The 20,590-nt window shown below is 43.6% G+C and overlaps 1 protein-coding gene across 1 annotated transcript in view; it reads right to left on the reverse strand.

The window, feature by feature from the left end:
* Positions 1 to 8,644: 8,644 nt before the first annotated feature.
* The window catches only part of PWP1 (PWP1 homolog, endonuclein), a 129,869-nt gene continuing 117,923 nt past the window's right edge, over positions 8,645 to 20,590 (reverse strand). Inside the window, exons 13-15 of the mRNA XM_029597379.1 lie at positions 14,923 to 15,044; positions 9,978 to 10,083; positions 8,645 to 8,876 (exon numbers count right to left, since the gene is read on the reverse strand). Of these exons, the coding sequence (XP_029453239.1) occupies positions 8,773 to 8,876; positions 9,978 to 10,083; positions 14,923 to 15,044 (332 nt within the window). The 3' untranslated portion in view covers positions 8,645 to 8,772. The remainder of the gene's footprint in view (positions 8,877 to 9,977; positions 10,084 to 14,922; positions 15,045 to 20,590) is intronic.

Genomic DNA, 20,590 nt, shown 5'->3' on the forward strand with positions numbered 1-20,590 from the left:
TAATCCTCCCTGGTCCCAGTCTCCAGTGGGCCTTCTGTGTCTCCAGCCCCTGGCCCTGTGCCCTTGTCTCTGGTCCCAGGCCTTGCCCTTGTTTTGGTTCTAGCCACAGCTTATCTCCAATACAGACCAAGTCCTGCTAGCCACCAGATCCCAAGGGCTCAACCTGTGGGGAAGATGGCTGGTCCAGGCTGAAGGATCCTGCCCAACCTTTCCCTAGAGACTGGCCCTGCTCCTCCAGGGGATCCCCATCCAGCTGGTTCCCCAACTCTGTGACACCGAGATTGGACTCATTCTCTGAAAGCCAGGAGATCGTTGCACCAGGCTCACACATACAAACTCTCACCAACTGGTAGATAATCATACATGTAGCACTCTGCGCAAAGAGTAGAAGGCTCCCATCTTGCTGCTGGACTGCTAGCTACATCTTAATATTGTTGTGTTCTTAGTTAATTTAGGTTACTAAGGGAGAAAGGGTGCATATGTTAAAGTCCTTTAAATTTGTGTAATTATTTCATGCTAATTTGGCAATGACTTGCAAGAGAACAATAATGAATCTATTGATAGGGCTAGGTTACTCCATTGTTTTAGATAAATCCCTGATTGATTTGTGTTGTGAAAATTTCTCTTGCTCCACTTAAATAGGATAAGAATGTGCTTAAGGGTTTATGGGATGGGAAAAAGAGACACTAAAAATTACCTACCTTTCCTTTTTTGTAATCAGGCACACGCTAAAATTTACCACCTTTTCTTTCTTGTAATCACTCACACACACTAAAAATTACCTACTTTTCCTTTCTTATAATCAGGCACCCACAAAATATTACCTACCTTTCCTTTTTAATTAAGCAAACTAAAGGTTAATTTATCTCGCAATTTCACCTCTCCCCCAAACTTTAAGTCTTAAAATTACCCAGCAATGCATTACTCACCAGTCATCTTCTTCCATTCTCTATACTCCTCCTACGATTTTTCCCAGCATTGATGTCAGAGTCACTGGTCTATAATTTCCAAGATCACCACTGGAATCCTTTTTAAAAATTGGCATTGCATTGGCCACCGCCAATCTTCAGATACAATAGACAATTTTAAGGATAAATTTCAAATTACTAGTAAAATTTTCCAAAAATGGAATATCTGTATTTGATATATGCTGACATTCAGTTTTTTATACCTAGTGCAGATTTGACTTTTCTTGTACTACTGTTTCACAAGTATATGGATGCCATTAGTATCTGGTTAAAAGACAATTGTTTAGCCCCTAATATTAAACATCCATTTTAAGGGTCAGTAAACCATTGCACTCAAGCACATCACTGAGCATGTCGTATAATGGTAATAATTTACCTGTCTTGATTGAAGCAAAGAATCTAGGGATCACCTTGGATTCACAGTTAACTTTTAAACCTCATATAAGACAAAAATATGATCCTCTTTTTATAAGTTAAAAACACTTTATCCATTAACGTTTCTGTTAGCACGCTTCTACAGCGCCCTGCAGGCTTTCCTATGGAGGGGGAAGAAAGCAAGGCTGCTCATGGATGTACTTTGTGCACCACTGAAATTTGGAGGATTGAGATGTCCCGACTTATTGCGATACACACAGGCTTGTAGTTTGAGGTACATTAAAGATTGGATATTCCACTCCTCCATATACACCCCGTGTCAATATTTGATGGCTCGGTACTGGGTACCTTTGCTTAATCATCTTCCACAAATAGACAGTCAGGATGTTCCATCTCAAGTGAAACCTCATGAACAATTCAGAACTTGTAGGAAACCTTGGCTTCACCTTTGTAAACACTTTGGCCACGCCTATCGCTTGATTTCACTAATCATTATTGCCCATAGCCCCACATTTCTCCCAAGTCAGGGAGAAGCAGCCTTTTTCTGATGGCATAAACAAGGCCTAACATATATATATCAACTGTTTAATGCAACTACGGGGGAACGGTTAGACTTTTCATCGCTACAACAATATAGACTAGGTCAAATTGACTTTTACCCATTTTTACAAATCCATCATCTTATAGACCGAAACCTTCTCTACTATATGGAACTAGGGGCCAACCAGAAAATACACATGGTCATGTCCACTGGAAAGACACAAATCCCTAACATATCTTACTTTTATAAAAGACACTGAGTACTGATGGAAGTTCTCATCGGTTGGAAGCTCTACTTGCCCGGTGCAAGCAGTGGCATCAGTTCTCAGTCCCCTTCGATGCCTTTAAAATGGTATTTCAAACACTTCCGGACATCTCCGAAAATATTTTACTACAAGAAACAGAATATACATTTCTTTGGCAATGATACATACCTCCCGAACGAGCATACCGTTATAACCTTACCACCTCCAACACATGTCTTAAGTGCCAACAGAGTATAGGTACTTATGTTCATTGCTTCTGGGAGTGTCCCTTAGAGTTCTACACTTTTGGGGTCAGATACGAGACACTTGTGCTTCCTTGGTAAAGATCATAACTACCACTTACATCTGATTTGTGGCTTTTCAATTCTAGTCAGTTGAGGCAGTTCCCCCAGGATTCTTTGACCACACTTTTTCTACGGAAAGCTAGCCTTACTGATAAGAAAGTTATTCTAACGAAGTGGTTAGATGCCCAAGCCATGAACATTGGTTCAGGAAAATGTTACACCTTTGCTCTATGGAATATGCTATTACCCGGAATATGACCCCCAAGAAACACGATTCTGTCAACTTTGGAGACCACTACTTAAATATCTCCTACGATACAACTACAAGCTGAACCCAATTATTAACTTGGTTATCAAGTTATGCGTTTATCGGGTGGATAACTATATGGTGACTAAGACGCGTTTGACAAGGCTTGCCAGATTGGCTTATTAGCTACGCCTAATTACTAGAAACCGCAGGTTCAAGTTACCCCAAGTAGCTCTTGTGGAAATAGGCTTAAATGTATAATCATTGATGTTCTAGGGTATTATTATTATCATTCTAATTATATTATCATTTTTTAAGGTCCTATTTTAATCTTATTTTTGTGTATTCTTTATTACTACAATTGTATCTCTGTGCAATGTCACTTACGGCTTTATGGGAATCTAGACAAAATGAGCTCGAAATTTGCATAATTTGCATGAATCTGAAAGAATATATATAATACTATGTTCAGTCCGATGGTTATAGACACCTGATGCAAAGGATCAAGTTTAAGATCTGGAACACAGAATTTGAACATAATCCTGATAAGGTTTTACATCACAGATAGGTAAAAGTAAAATACCTTAATGGAAACCATAGAGGAATGAACAGGAATGGGAGAGGGGAATATTGGAAGGGATTCAAGAACTGCGATATGTACTATTATTCCATTGTCATGTATTTGGTTTATTGAATCTCAATAAAATATATTACACAAAAAAAGTTTCTGTTAGCTCTGGAGATGTTTAGAGCTGTTCTCCCATCAATACTATTTGGCCAGCTTGATTATTGTATTGCCATAGTGATTGGCTTCCTAAATCCCACCTAAGAGTATTGCAATTAATCCAAAACACTGCAGCCAGGCTTATTGATGGGATAGGACGTTTTGAACATATTTCATCAACACTGCAGAAGCTGCATTGGTTGCCTGTGCAACAGTGCACACAATTTAAATTGTTAATTATTATCCACAAATTACTTTTTGGGGAGTGTTGTTGCATTTTACAAAATACATTGATGGTTTACCTGCCCTGCTAAAAATTTGTGTTCTGCAGATTCCCAATTGCGAGCTGTCCCATCCCTACATAAATACAAGTTACAATCTACATGCATTAGAGCTTTACCTATTGTAGACGAGTACTCTGGAATGCCTTGCACCAGGATTGATGCAGAGAAGCAGATATTAAGGAGTTCAGAAATAAGGTGAAAGCACTGAATTTTAAAGAAGCATTTAAACATTTAGGTTAATTTTTACTATGTATTTGCTTTTATTATTTTACTGTTCTATATCTTGTCATTACTTTTATGAACCTATCACAAAATACTCGGTGTTATGTATTTCAATCAGATATTCACTGATAATCAATCAAAATGTTAAATCCAAAAGGATCTTTTTATTTTTTGTTCTTTAGAAAAATTTTTGTGGAAGATGGGAATGGTTTCATACGTTATATTCGGCAAAGCCCTTTGGTGCCTTTATCTCTTTAATCATAAACGCATCTGCCAACCTCCATATTTTTTATTTTAATTTAAACCAACTTTTTAAAACCAATTTTTGATTTGAATTTCAGTGAAAATCGCTTTTCTTATATGTGTTCGTGGTCTATTTCATTTCATTTCTCATTAACTTGTCTCTGTACAACGTACTACTAAATATTTATTGTAAGCCATCAGCAATAACTGGTTTGTACTTAGCTTTAGTAAGATCTCTGAATTAATCCCGACTTGCGCAAGTTTCGACATACAAATGTCTTCATCAGGGTTCATTCATGTCCTTTATTTTTTCTTCAAAAGGTATACATCGGCCGCACAAAGAGAGCCATCAAAATACGCTTAGCGGAACATAGATCACACATTAATAATGCTACGTTAACGGCGCCAATTGTACAACATTGTATGGAGCGAAACCACACGTTCGCCCAATTGCAATGGACAGTGATTGATAGTTTGGAGGACAAGCAATATAACCATACTCTGTTGAACTATCGCGAACAGTCATGGATCTTTAGATTGAAATCGGAACAGCCTGCGGGTTTAAATGATCAGCTAGATTGGTTCTCGTTAATCTAAGATTTAAAACTAATTGGTATCCAGGAAGGGTATTTAAATTGAGACCGGAAGTAGGATAACGTTGAACGCCGTCAGGAAGAGCGTTGAATGGAGGCTTGTTCAGAGCACCGAAGAACAGAATGAATGGATAGCTTTTGAAGAAAAAATAAAGGACATGAATGAACCCTGATGAAGACATTTGTATGTCGAAACTTGCGCAAGTCGGGATTAATTCAGAGATCTTACTAAAGCTAAGTACAAACCAGTTATTGCTGACGGCTTACAATAAATATTTAGTAGTACGTTGTACAGAGACAAGTTAATGAGAAACGAAATGAAATAGACCACGAACACATATAAGAAAAGCGATTTTCACTGAAATTCAAATCAAAAATTGGTTTTAAAAAGTTGGTTTAAATTAAAATAAAAAATATGGAGGTTGGCGGATGCGTTTATGATTAAAGAGATAAAGGCACCAAAGGGGTTTGCCGAATATAACGTATGAAACCATTCCCATCTTCCACAAAAATTTTTCTAAAGAACAAAAAATAAAAAGATCCTTTTGGATTTAACATTTTGATTGATTATCAGTGAATATCTGATTGAAATACATAACACCGAGTATTTTGTGATAGGATTATAGTTGCACTTGGTGTAGAATCTCACTTTGAAATTTTGTGTCATTACTTTTATGAATGCATGCTTAAAATCTGCTTTGAACCACAATGTGCAAATGTGTGGAATATAAACAAGGTGTAAATAAATAAAATAAATAGGTCTACAATTTCATTTTTTAGTTCTTTCAGAACTATAGGGGTGTATACCTTCTGATCCAGGTGATTTGCTATGCTGTAGTTTGACAATTTACTCTATTACATCTTCTCAGTTCACTTTGATTTGTTTCAGTTCCTCTGAATCATCACTGGCATCTCCCCAAAATCCTCCTCCATGAACGCTGAGGGAAAGAATTAATTTAGCCTTTCCAAATATAGGCTCATCTTCTCTAAGTGCCTCTTTTACCCCTCAATCACCTAATGGTCCAATTGACTCCCTCACAAGCTTCCTGCTTCACATGCATTTGTGTATGCTATATTATACCCCGCTTGGAACCCTGGAAAGTGCGGGCAACAAATATTTTAAAATAAATACATAGAAGTTTTTTTTCTTTACAGAAAGCTTCATTACAAATTCTCTTTTTGCCTGCCTTAATCAATGTTTTGCAACTAACTTGCCTGTGCTTATGCTTTTGCATATTTATTTCATTTGGATCCTTTTTCCATTTTTTGAAAGAAGGTCTTTTGGGTATAACAACCTCTTTTACCTCATCTTTTAATCATGCTGGCAGTCATTTGCCTTCCTTTCACCTTTTTTAATACATGGAATACATCTGATCTGGGCTTCCAAGATGGGATTTTTAATGTCCACGCCTGATGTAAATTCTTAAACTTTGCAGCTGCAACTTTTAGGTTTTTTTCTGTTTTCCTCATTTTATCTCCCTTTTGAAAGTTAAATGCTAGCGCAGTAGTTTGCCTTAATGTCTTTCCTCCACTTGTTAAGTCAAATTTAATCATGTTATGATCACTGCTGCCGAGTGGCTCTACCACCATTAGCTCTCACACCAAATCCTGCAGTCCACTAAGAATTAGGTCTAAAACAGCATCCCCTCTTGTTGGTTCCTGGATCAGCTGCTCCATGAAGAAGATATTATCCTGCTTTCTGGAAGAAGGAAAAGTAGGTTTATGACATCAGCATGCCTGTGTCTGTGGGTCCTCCCCTACTAACCTTTGTGTTTGATATCTTAATCATATCAAGTCTTCAGGACACTGCAGAGGAGTGTGTGTTTGAAGGAGGGGAATGAACCTCCTACCCCTCCACTGTATATATTCCCCCTTTTGAGTTAATGCTCTGTTTTCTTAAACCAGTTACCTGTTCCTCTAACAACTCCCCCTTTACCTATCCACTCTTCTCTATCCTTTTCTCTTCTCTTAGCCTCTTATTTAATCGCCCCATCTCGAACCTGCCCCTAATAGCCAAAATCCTAGAAAAGTCAGTCAATCGACAATTAACCGAATACCTTGACGAAAACAATATTCTCTCGCAGTCACAATACGGCTTCCGTCGACATCACAGCACTGAGACCTTACTCGTCTCTCTGTCTGATTACATCCTCAAAAGCCTCGACAAAGGTCTCTCACATATCCTGATCCTCCTTGACATTTCTTCTGCCTTTGACACGGTCAACCACAAAATATTAACAGAACGCCTCACTGACACTGGCATCACAGGCTCAGCCCTCCAATGGTTTCAATCCTACTTACAGGACAGGCAATACAGCGTCCAAATAGACAATTGTACGTCCAAACCAATCCCCCTTCCACAAGGTGTTCCACAAGGCTCTTCCCTTTCCTCCACTTTATTCAACATTTATCTCCTCCCCCTCTGTAACCTCCTATCCAAGCTAGGCCTCCCGCACTTCATCTATGCTGACGATGTGCAAATCCTCATACCGGTACATGACACACTTCACAAAGCCAGGACAGGGGGGGGGAAATAGACGTCATGGGAACTTCACCCTATCGATCATTAACACTCTCCTGACAAGCAACTTCCTTGCACTCAACACTGCCAAAACAGAGCTTCTCTACATTGCACCACAAAGCATTTCCCCACCCCTCCAGTCAAACACCCCCTCCTCCGCTACTGCCTCCATCCAACATGTGCGCAGCCTCAGCATCACTATCGATAACCACTTCACCTTCAAAAAATTCATCAATAATACAATCAAAGCCTGTTACTTCAAACTTCACTTACTCAAGAAACCGAAATCCCTTCTACACCTCAATGACTTCCACACCATTCTACAGGCCTTCATCCTATCCAAAACTGACTACTGTAACGCCTTGCTCCTAGGACTACCCAAAAGCACCTGCAACCACTTCAATTGCTCCAAAATGCTGCTGCCCAGATCCTAACACCCACAAAAGCGACCACATCACTCCTGTACTGCAACACCTACATTGGCTTCCAGTCACTGCAAGAATAACATACAAATCTCTCACCCTAGTCCACAAAGCCCTCCACAACCAAAATATGCACTGGCTAGAAGAACACCTTACTTTTCACAACACAGACAGACCAACAAGACAGCAACACCGCGCAACACTGCATATCCCTTCTCCCAAAGACTCTAAGCTCAGCTCCACTAAAGCTCAGGCACTGTCATTAGCTGCACCCACCCTTTGGAACAATCTCCCCCCCTCCCTACGTCAAGAATCATGCCCCAAAAAATTCAAACAGAACCTGAAAACCTACCTTTTCAAACAAGCATACTCTGACCAGCACACCTCCCTCCCATGACGTCTATTCCCCCCCCTGTCCATCACGACATTCTTGTAAATAGTGATTTTTAAGCTTCATAGTTTATGCCTTATAATTTGTAAATCGTTCAATTTTATCCTATCTGTATATTCACATGTTCATTGTTTCACTGTAAAGCGCTTGTTGCTGATTTTCGTTTAATGTGAACCGATGAGATGTTCCCAACGTTCATCGGTATATAAAAACTTCTAAATAAATAATCAGTTATTTGTTATAATGTAACTTTTTTCTTCCGATTTCTCTTCCTCCCTTTCGTTTTATGTAAACCGATGTGATGTCCATACGAACTTCGGTATATAAAAGTGTTTAAATAAATAAATATGTGTTTGTATATCCCAGAAGCAGGCTCCATTAATTCCATGGGGAACTACTACTTCTCTTCTAGAGAAAGGGCCTGTAAAAGACCCGTGTAAACAGCAGATCATTGCAGAGTGGAACTATAAGTCATAAAGCAGTGACTTAGCAGCACCATTCAATATCTGTGCTGCCAAATGTCACTATAATCTTTTCACCACTTCCTAAACAAAAAATATTTAATTTTTCACCTGAAAAAGATCACATTTTTATTAACAGGGTCTGTAAGCCTTACTACCATAGTACAATGCACTTTTAAAGTACAGGAAGAGACACATAAAACGATGCTGAAACTGATTAGCACATCTTCTCTATCTCTCCATGGCTGTGTCCCGGCTGCAGGAAGTACTGGCCACAGGACCTGAAGAACCACTGCTGAACATTAGTCTCTCACGGTTTCCAAATATTTCTTTCACTGCAACAGAAAATCAAGGGAAGAACCTGGGACTGAACGATAGCGTTAGGAGTGTGCGAGTGTGAGTGTGAGTGTGCGAGTACAGCATATGCGGCTGTTGGGGGACTAGGCTATTAATGATACAATTGTGTACCATTCTGGAAACCATACACAAAGAAGGATTCACACCAAACAGACAGCTGGTCAGTGATCTTTATAGACTTAAAATCTAAACATGTATACCTTGGAGGAGAGGTTGGGAAAGGGATATAAGATAGAGATACTTAAATACCTCCAAAGAATAAATGTACAGGAGGTGAGTGTCTAGCAATAGAAAGAAAACTTGAAAAAGGGTAAAAGGGGGTAGATATGGAAGTATTTCATCACAGAAAGGATAGCAGACACATGGAATAGCTTCCTTCTGGAGATAGTGGAGATGAAGAGAGCCATGAGATAAGCACAGGGGATCTCTGAGGGAGAGGAAGACACTATAAAGCTGAAGAGAGCTTCCTTCTGGAGATAGTGGAGATGAAGAGAGCATGAGACAAGCACAGGAGGATCTCTGAGGGAGAGGAAGACACTATAAAGCTGAAGAGAGCTTCCTTCTGGAGATAGTGGAGATGAAGAGAGCATGAGACAAGCACAGGGGGATCTCTGAGGGAGAGGAAGACACTATAAAGCTGAAGAGAGCTTCCTTCTGGAGATAGTGGAGATGAAGAGAGCATGAGACAAGCACAGGGGATCTCTGAGGGAGAGGAAGACACTATAAAGCTGAAGAGAGCTTCCTTCTGGAGATAGTGGAGATGAAGAGAGCATGAGACAAGCACAGGGGATCTCTGAGGGAGAGGAAGACACTATAAAGCTGAAGAGAGCTTCCTTCTGGAGATAGTGGAGATGAAGAGAGCATGAGACAAGCACAGGGGGATCTCTGAGGGAGAGGAAGACACTATAAAGCTGAAGAGAGCTTCCTTCTGGAGATAGTGGAGATGAAGAGAGCATGAGACAAGCACAGGGGATCTCTGAGGGAGAGGAAGACACTATAAAGCTGGGTATGAGACGTGGATGGGCCATGTTCTATGTTTCTACAGAGCATGCTCTGTGGCTGTGAGCGATGGACCTTACCTGCACCAACACGGCTTATATCCCAGACCCTGAGTCCTTCTTTCTGACCTCCGAAAGCATACACAAATGGTAAATCTGGGCAGCAGGCACTACAGAAGAGAATACTCTGCAAAATAAATAAGAAACACACACAATGTAGAGAACAAAATGATCAGCCAGAAGGCAGATTCTGTACACCCAATCAGATTCCAGTTCTCATTGCACGTTTTCATCAAATTTATTTTCCGGACTAAATTAAGGTAATTAAGGGGTAAAAAGAATTTTAAAACTTTTAGAAAAGCAAGTTTGCTTACCATAAACGGTGTTTTCCGTGGACAGCAGGGTTGGATTAGCCATGTACTCTGGGGATCGTCCTCCGGTCCTCTAGGTGGCAGAGCTCCTCAAAGCACACATAGCTGAGCTGAGGTGGGCAGGTCAGCATGGCTAATTCACCCTGCTGTCCACGGAAAACACCGGTTACGGTAAGCATACTTGCTTTTTTCCCCGCAGATAAGCAAGGTTGGATTAGCCATGTACTCTGGGGAGTCCCCAGCTAGCAGGTTAGATACCCCCTAGTCTCTGGAAGTGATGGTGATCTGTTCCGGTCTTATTGGGGGTGCGCTCAACCTGTCACCTCACTGCGGACAGTCTGCTGGTAAGGCAGTCTTGAGAAGTAAAAGGTATGCAATGATGACCACGTGGCGACTCTATGTATGTCCTGAATAGGTACTTTGCTGAGTAGACGATGGATACTACCATCGTTCTGATTTAGCAAACCTTCACTGATGTAGGTATAGTGTCTGTTGCCTTATATTAGAACAAGATATGCCGAGAAATCGTTGACAATATGTCTCTCCTGGATCCTGATAGTCCAGAGCTTCTGGGTTAAAGGACCTGAAAGTTCAGAAACTCTGGACTCTGAGTGTGCACGTTCTTCATAGCGAGCTGAGGCACTCCTGCAGCCCGCTGTGTGCAGCAGTCTTTTCATCTCTGATATATGCAGCTCCGGAAGGGTTACCTATCTAGTTAGGGGGTAACACTGATACCCCACGGGAAAAGGAGTAAGGGCATGCTTTCGGTGGTACCTACCACAATAGCACTTGTAGGTCACTGATTCCCTGTTGATGTTCCAGGCAACCAATAAGCACTTTCTTCCCGAGGGGATACCTCATCTGGCTACCGATCATGAGTTCAAGGGCGGTAACATCAGCTGCTCCGGGGGTTGAGATCCCTCGGTCTTTGAGCCGGTGGGCGTATTTAAAAGATGCTGGACAACTCTGGGGACCCATGGTTGGCATGACACCAAGAAGCCCTCAAGGAGAGTAGTAGCAGAATATTGCTGACATGTACTCTACGGATGCTGTTTGCTAGATTTGCCCAATCCAACAAGAGGCGATGTTGCAATAGACATTCCTGGGAAGGAGAAGGATCAACTTCGCATTCTCCATGCCACCCTGGATACATGGTCCCCTTGCTCGATAATACTTCATGTCGGAGATTTTCCTGGAGGGTACCAGGCCATCCAGGATTGATCTTGGTAAGCCCTGGGTTGTTCATGCTGTCCTTTCAAATCCCACCCTGTGTGGCAGGGAAGCAGGTACAAGAGATTAAGAAGGAACTCGTCCCGCTGCAGTCAGGTTTGGGTTGGCAGGTGGGTAAGATGGGTATATTTCTGTTGCCGAGACCACCCTACCTTCCTGACCATGAGACTGGTACTACCTAGTCTTGCGTTTCTTATGAAGGGGGGGTGAGCCTGTTGTATACGGTAGTCTCTCCCCTTTGTGTATCTCCTGATGTACACCACTTCTGACAGCTCATCTGGGCCAGACTCTCTTCCTTCGCTTGTGAAGAATATCTATCTCTGACTGCTTCTGGCTCACTCAGGGATCCATCTCCGAGCTGTCCCCCCTGGATTGACTGCTGAGAGGCATCCCTGCTGACATCTGGGGATGCACCTTCACTGTGACCCCTCCTCCATGTTCCTGGTGGCGCTGTTTCCTGTGGCAGGAGCCCACATATTCAAGCCTCTTTGCCAACACCGTATTTGCCACTGTGTGCCTATTACGCAATGTTGAATTCATCACCAGAAGTAGCTCGAAGGCTGTGCTGTCGAAGAATGGACTCTGCAGGACCCACCTCTTTTTGTAGCAGAGGAGGGTTTCCAGTATTTCATGCTTCTTGACACAGGTCACAGACCTTGAGTAACTCTGATAAGGGCACTCCGGATCCTTGGAGCCCGAGAAGGCACCATGGACTGGATGCAGTTCACTCGGCCCACCATGAAGTCCTGTAAGCGGATGCGGTGGTTGAATTTAAGCGCATAAGACCTAGCCACTGGTCCCACCAGACGTAGGGCTGCAATGAGGTGATGTATTAGGGGGAGTCACTGAACTCCCATTAACACCTCAAGGTTTGAGCAGAGCCTAGTCCTCGTGAATTCTTGCAGGTCATCCCCTCATCCCGTTAACCATGGTGATAGTTGAGGATACTCCTAGCATTCTTGCTGGGTCTTGAGAGAGGTTAAGACAGCAGCTTCACGCAGTTGTCATAAATCTGCTATCAAGTACAGAAGCAGGCAACTGCGGGAATATGGACCCCCCGAGGATAGCTCCTACTCCTCTTCCTCAGTTAGTAACAGTCAGAGTGGGCTGGCAGGAAGTTATCCCGCTTCCTGCTAATGATGGATCTCTTTAGAGCCGACGACCCTCTGATCTCTCGGGAATGAGGAAGTGCGGGCACAGGGCCCTCCGCCCCGTAGGAAAATGGGAAATCTGCAGCTGCAACCTTGTTAAGGGTATCTAGAGGCCTTAAGGCCGAGACTACTGCTAGCATTGTCCACGTGTGCTGGCCCATACAATGCACTATTGGCCGCGGCCCTGCGCTGCCGTCGTCTGGAGTTTTATTCCAAATTTATCCCACGAACTTTGATCTGGGCCCATACCACCAATCTGGCCATAATACTCATAGATTCTGGGTGACGCCCTGTGTCCCCTGACACAGCAGACTCCCCCCCCCCCCCCCCCCCCCCAACCTAGCATGTTGTTACTTTGGGGAGGGTTGCTATCCGGCAGCTGTAATGGTCCAGCTTTGAGGGCTAGAGGACCTCACACCAGCACTGCATAGTCCAGCATTCCCGCCTGGAGTATACGCCGTGTAGAGCCTGCTGTGCTTGATGACGACAGAAGAGTTGCTAAGCAGCTCTAAAGGCATGCGCCCGAAGTAGAGACACCCAGGAGCGACTGCCTTCTCCTGCAGCAGCCGGATAGTCCCTGGCTGCCTGAACAAGAGAAATGTCTGGAATCACTGGGAGGTAGCTCCCACTAGATTATCTCTATATTGGGTGCCCCCTTGTGCCATGTTGCTCCAGGGCTCCTGGCCCTGAGCTGGCGCTGCGTCCTGGTCACTACCTCCTCATGCAACCCCCTCTAGGGGCTGACAGCAGTCTGCCTTTGTTTACCTGGAGGTGCCTGATGAATCAGCATCTTTAGGGTGGCTCGGCGCCCCCGACGTTGGCCACGAGCATCGGCGCTGGCGGGAAGCATTACGCCTTCTCAACATGTCGGTACCATTCAAGTCATTCACCCATGCCATCACGGAATATAACTCCCTGCAGGATACCAGGACTTGCGCAAGGCAGCTTTCGTCACTGTCATCATTGCGCTGAATCTTCCTGGCCCCTTGACAGATCCTCGTGTCTATGCCATTCCCCTCAAGCGGACAGCACTACAGTCAGCCGCCCACACCAGCCCTATTGGTAGTTCCACCTTGCTGGGGGCTCGATGCGTGCTTCAATGTGCCGGCCTCAGCGCTCCTGATCTCTTGACTCTGTGCTCCATGAGCTGACCTGTCGGGTTCTAGTGCGCCAGCCCAATATTCCCCATGGCGCCCACGTTGATACATGACACACCGGCCACTCGGGCGAAGGCATTCCATGTCGCCTGGGGAGCTCCCTCGGGAAGGGCTCCCCGCCGAATTAGGGGCTGGGAAGAGGGCTGTCTGTCCAGCGGTCATTCCCCTGCTTCCCTTCCATCGAGACCTGCAGCGGGTTAGGCGACAGGGGTCTTGCCTGATTCTGGCTCCACTGAGCCGGCTCTTGCAACTGCTCCTCCCCCCCGGGTCCTGCATATAGGCCCCCGGAGGGAATCCAGAGCCAGCCCGAGGCCACCGCTGCATCGCTTCCCCCAATGCTGCTCCCTAACGAATGGCAGGGGGACTTGAATGCTGCCCCTGGTGCAGGGCTCAGAGGAGACGGTAAGCCTCGGACTCCGGGGACTTCAGGCCCAGAGTGGCTGTGATTCTACCCCCTGCCGAATGCAGGGTGGAGAGGCTCTCACCAATCCTGCAGGAAAAGAGAGAAAGAAAAGTAGTAAAGAGGAGATTCCGTGCACACCATGCAGCGCGGAGAAACCAAAGACTGGAGCAGACTGGGAGACTGCATGGTTATATACACAGCCAGGCACACAGAGCTCAGCTGTCTGTGTGCTTTGAGGAGCTCTGCCACCTAGAGGCCCGGAGGACGATCCCCAGAGTACATGGCTAATCCAGCCCTGCTTACCTGCGGAAAATACAAATTCAGTATTGGACTAAAGGGTATAAAAGTATAGAGAACGGGAACTGCAGAATTAAGACAGACACAAGAAATCATGGACTCTGCATAGAGATGCTGTAATGCAGCTACAGCTGATCACAAGGTATATATTATATATAAATGTGCTACAGCTGATCACAGGGTATATATTATATATAAATGTGCCACTACATTCACATGGGAGGCGCTGTGTCCAGGGAGGAACTGTGCCACTCCCCTTGGTGCCCCATATGGTATTGCAGGAAGATGCAGTCTTGTTCTCATAGTGTATCCCTGTGGTATCACAGATGCTGCAGCATACAAAGTGTGTTAGCATCATATGCGGAGAAAGATGTGCTCTATATGAGATCACAGAGCTCTGCTACAGTGTCACTTTACCATTTTCATATTGCGAGAATGGATCAGACTTGGCCTGTCTCCCAAAATGTCCCAGACCTTCACATATTTATCTGCAGAGCAGGTAACGAGGCATCCCCGGATCTGGCTGCTCAGCTGCAGTCCTGCGGAAACAGAGCGGAAACCATAAGAACATAAGAAGTTGCCATACTGGGTCAGATCGAGGGTCAATCAAGCCCCGGCATCCTGTTTCCAACAGTGGCCAATCCAAGTCACAAGTACCTGGCAAGTACCCAAACATTAAATACATCCCAAGTTACTAATGCCAGTAATTGCAGTGGCTATTCCTTAAGTCAACTTGATTAATAGCAGTTAATGGACTTCTCCTCCAAGAACTTATACAAACCTTTTTTAAACCCAGCTACACTAACTGCACTAACCACATTGTCTGGCAACAAATTCCAGAGCTTAATTGTGCGTTGAGTGGAAAATAATTTTCTCCAATTTGTTTTAAATGTGCTACTTGCTAGCTTCATGGAGTGCCCCCTAGTCCTATTATCTGAAAGAGTAAATAACCGATTCATATTTACCTGTTCTAGACCTCTCATGATTTTATAGACCTCTATCATATTCCCCCCTCAGTCATCTCTTCTCCAAGTTAAAAAGCCCTAATCACTTTAGACTTTCCTCATAGAGAAACCATTCCAATACCTTTATCATTTTGGTCACCCTTCCCTGTTAATTTCTACGGTGTAACTATATAATTTTTTAGATGCAGCAACCAGAATTGTACACAGTATTCAAGGTGTGGTCTCACCATGGAGTGATACAGAGGCATTATGACATTCTCTGTTTCATTCACCATGGCCTTCCTATTAATTCCTAACTTTTTGTTTGCTTTTTTGATTGCCGCAGCACACTGAGCCAACAATGTCAATGTATTATCCACTGGGTGGTAACTCCTAATATGGAACCTAACATTGTGTAACCACAGCAAGGGTTATTTTTCCCTATATGCATCACCTTGCACTTGTCCACATTAAATTTTTTCTGCCGTTTGGATTCCAGTCTTCCAGTCTCACAAGTTCCTCCTGCAATTTATCACAATCCACTTGTGATTTAACTATTCTGAATAATTTTGTATCATCTGCAAATTTAATCACATCACTCATCGTATCCCTTTCCAAATCATTTATAAAATATTGAAAAGCACTGGTCTAAGTACAGATTCCTGGGGCTCTCCACTGTTTACCTTTTTCCACTGAGAAAACTGACCATTTAACTCTGTTTCCTATCTTTTAACCAGTTTGCAATCCATGAAAGGACATCACCACGTATCCCATGACTTTTTAGTTTTCTTAGAAGCCTCTCATGAAGGACCTTGTCAAATGCCTTCTAAAAATCCAAATACACCACATCTACCAGTTCACCTTTATCCAAATGTTTATAAACCCTTCAAAAAAATGTAGCAGATTTCTGAGGCAAGACTTCCCTTAGATAAATGCAGGCTGGCTGTGTCCCATTACATCATGTCTTTCTATGTGTTCTGTGGTTCTATTCTTTGTAACAGTTTTCATGGTTTTATCCAGCACTGAATTCAGACTCACCGGTCTATTGTTTTCCGGATCACCTCTGGAGCCCTATTCAAATATCAGGGTTACATTGGCTACCTTTCAGGTACAAAGGACGTTTTTAATGATAGGTTTCAAATTACTTGTAATAGGGCTGAAATTTCATCTTTGAGTTCCTTCAGAACCGGGGGTGCATACCATCCAGTCCAGGCGATTTGCTACTCTCTAGTTTGTCAATCTGGCCTACTATATGTTCCAGGTTCACCATGCAACCAAATCATCACCCTTGAAAACCATCTCTAGAACCATTATCTACCCAACATCCTCATTAGTAAACACAAAAGCAAAGAATTCCTTTAGTCTTTCCACAATGGCCTTATCTTCCCTAAAAACCCCCTTTAACCTCTCAATCATCTAACAGTCCAAACAACTCCCTCACAGATGTCTTGCTTCGGATATATTTAAAAAGAATTTATTTTGAGTTTTTGCCTCCATAGCAAACTTATTTGTTTAACAGCTTTTCTATACCGACATTAGAATGCACATCACATCGGTTTACATCTCAACAGTAGGTGGAAAATCCAATGAACAGGGGTGGGAGAGGGACAACAGTAGAAACTTGAGGGCAGGACTGAAAATTGAACTAGAGAAGTAACAATAACTCGAGAGGTAACATTTACATGATGCAAATTACTTGGAGCGAGTCAAAGATAACAGAGAAGCAGGTGGAAGAGCCAAGTCTTTAGCATTTTCTTGAATTTAGTATGGCAGGGCTCCAGGCAGAGGTTTGTGGGTAGGGCATTCCAGAGAGTTGGGCAAGCAATTGAGAGAGCACGGTCCCTTGTTGCTGTGAGTCGGGCCTTCTTGAGGGGTGGGACTTGTAGGGTGCCTTTGAGATTTGCTCTAGTGGGGCGGGTGGATTGTGTGGATCGGAGCGGTTCGCTGAGCCAAGAGGAATTATTTATGTGGATGGATTTGTGTATGATAGTGAGAGTTTTGAATAAGATACGTGATGGGATGGGGAGCCAGTGGAGGTCTTTAAGAATGGGGGTTATGTGGTCTGATTTGCGTGCGTTCATGATTATCCTTGCAGTGGCATTCTGTAGTATTTGGAGGGGTTGATGGTGGAGTAGGGAAGGCCAAGGTACAAGGAATTGCAGTAATCCAGCTTGGATGAAAGGGTGGATTGGATGACTGTTCTGAGATCGTGTGTGTGGAGGAGTGGCTTGAGCTTTTTTATAACACTGAGTTTGTAAAAGCCTTCTTTTAGGACGGAGTTAATGTGTTTTAGATTTAGATGTGGATCAATTAGAACGCCAAGGTTTCGTACAGGAGGCTGTGAAGTGAGGGAGGTGGCTGTAGGGTCGTTGGGAAGAGAGAGCTTAAGGGTTTGGTGGTTGTGGATGAGGAGAAGCTCAGTTTTTGAGGAATTGAGGGCAAGTTGTAGGGAGGTGAGTAGTGAGTTTATGGATACAAGGCATGTCTCCCAGAAAACTAGTGTTGTAGATAATGATTCATGGATAGGGATGATGATTTGTACATCATCTGCATAGATGTACAAATTGAGGCCAAGGTCAGATAGATGATGGCAGAGGGGCACGAGGTAGATGTTGAAAAGGGTGGATGATAGGGAGGAGCCTTGGGGCACTCCTTGGGTGAGGGCGAAGTGTGTGGATTCTGAGTTGCCAAGTTTAACAAGAAATGTCTGTTAGCCAGGTAGGATTTGAACCAGAGTAGGGCTATGCAAGAGATACCGATGTCAACCAAGCGGGAAATGAGGAGGTTGTGGCTAATCGTATCAAAGGCTGCAGAGATGTCAAGGAAGGCAATGAGAAAGCTATGACCGTGGTCAAGGCCAGTGAGGAGGGCATCGGTGAGGGATAGTAGAAGGGTTTCTGTGCTCAGGTTCTTACGGAAGCCAAATTGTGAAGGGTGAAAAATGTTGTTGTCTTCAAGATAGTCCATAAGCTGGGTGTTCACCACCTTTTCCAAGATTTTGGCGATGAGGGGGAGATTTGAGATGGGACAGTAGTTGGCCGGGTCTTTAGGGTCAAGAGATGGTTTTTTGATAAGGGGTTTGACGACTGCGTGTTTTAGGGAATTGGGAACTGAGCCAGCTGATAGGGAGCTGTTAATGATGTCTGCTAGGGGTTTGGCAATGATGTTGGGGATGGACAGGAGGGTTTTGGAGGGGATGGTATCGGATGGGTGGGATGCGGGCTTGATTTTTTTGAGAATGGACTCAATTTCCTTGGAGGAGGTGAGGTTGATGGTGTTGAGTGAGTTGTTGGGGGAGGTGTGGTGGTTGCTGGGCATGGGAGTGGTTGAGGGAGAGAACCTGAGGAGTATGTTTGTTATTTTGTTATGGAAGAAATGAGCGAATTCTTCACATTTTGTGCTGGCTTCTTTGTCGGCGATGAGAGGGGCGGGAGCTTTGGTGAGGGCGGTGACATATGAGAAGAGGGCTTTGGGGTTATAAATATATTGATGTATTTTGGCAGAGTAGTAGTCACGTTTGGTTTTTTGAATGGCAAGGCGGTATATATGTGTAAGAATGATTTGTAGGCGGTGGAGTGTTGTTGGGTTGGGTCTTTACGCCAGGCTCTCTCTAAGTCTAAGGTTGTTTTTCATATGGTGCAGTTCTGTGGTGTACCATGGTTTGTTGTGTGGGGGTGTAGTGTGTTACTTGCGGGTGATGAGAGGGCATAAGTTGTTGGCTATGTCGAGGGTGAGGTTATCCCAGGAGCTGAGTGCAGCTTCGGGTGAGGAGCAGTCTAGTTTGCTTAGGGATTCGGAGAGTGCGGTGGTAATTTCTTTGGACAAACAGTGTTTACGGAAGGAGAAGGAGTTGTTTTGGGGAGGATTACAAGTGGTGGTGGCGCTTGTGGTAAGGTGAGTCTCAATAAGTGAGTGATCAAACCAAGGGACAGGGGTGCAGGAGGCGGGAGATGGTATGTGGATGCAAGAGTTGATGAAAATGAGGTCTAGGGTGTACCCCGCTTTATGTGTGGGGGTGGATATGATTTGGGTGAAGCCTAGGGCCTGTAGGGCGGCAAGGAATGTTTCACATGAAGGTGAATGGGGTATGGAATTTACGTGAATATTGAAGTCTCCTAGTAGTATGGCAGGTTTATCATAATTGATGTTGTTGGATATGAATTCAATGAAGGGGGAGGGATTGTGTTCCAAAATGCCTGGGGGGGAGTAGACTAGTCAGATTTGGAGATCTATGGATCTAAATAGGCCAATTTCGAGTTTGAGTGGGGGGCTGATGTTCAAGGGCCTGAGTTTGAGGGGGGTTTTTTGGCGGCTAGGAGGATGCCTCCTCCTCTTGAAACTTCATTTCAAATTCTCTCTTAGCCTGTCTTATGAGTGTTTTACACTTAAGAAAAAGCATAAGCATTGTCAAGATATTTGGATCCTTCTTCCAAGTTTTGAAGAAAGTTTTTTGGGCTAAAATAGCCTCTTTCACCTTGCCTTCTAACTATGCAGCAATTGTTTGGTCTTCTTTCCATCTTTCTTAATGTGTGGAATACATCTGGACTGCACTTCTAAGATAGTATCTTTAAATAATGTCCATGTCTGTTGTACATGCTTAATCTCTGCAACTGTATCTTTCAGTTTTTTTTCTATTTCCTTCATTTTATCAAAGTTTCCCTTTTGAAAGTTTAGTGCTAGAGCCTTAGATTTAAATATTGCCCCCCTTCCAGTCATTAGTTCAAATTTGATCCTGTTATGATCACTATTGCCAAATGGCACCATCACCATTACCTCTCTCACCAAATCCCTCGTTCCACTAAGAATTAAATCTAAAATAGCTCCCTCTCTTGGTTCCTGAACCAATTTCTCCATGAAACAGTCATTTATTCCATCCAGGAACTTTACATCTCTAGCATGCCCTGATGTTACATTTACCCAGTCAATACCGACCAGTCAATTTCCTTATTTAGGTCACATGTCCTGCCATTATACATTGTATAATGGCAGGACATGTGTTTGCTGATTTTAGATTCGCGGTGATTGAACAACCTAAACCATCACAGAGGGGTGGTAATTTTGATTCGGTACTTCTACAAAAAGAACAGAAGTGGATCCATTATTTTAAAACAGTGACCCCTAGTGGTCTAAATAAGGAAATT

This window comes from Rhinatrema bivittatum, chromosome 4 (genome assembly GCF_901001135.1).
Source record: "Rhinatrema bivittatum chromosome 4, aRhiBiv1.1, whole genome shotgun sequence".
NCBI classification, from domain to species: Eukaryota; Metazoa; Chordata; class Amphibia; order Gymnophiona; family Rhinatrematidae; genus Rhinatrema; species Rhinatrema bivittatum.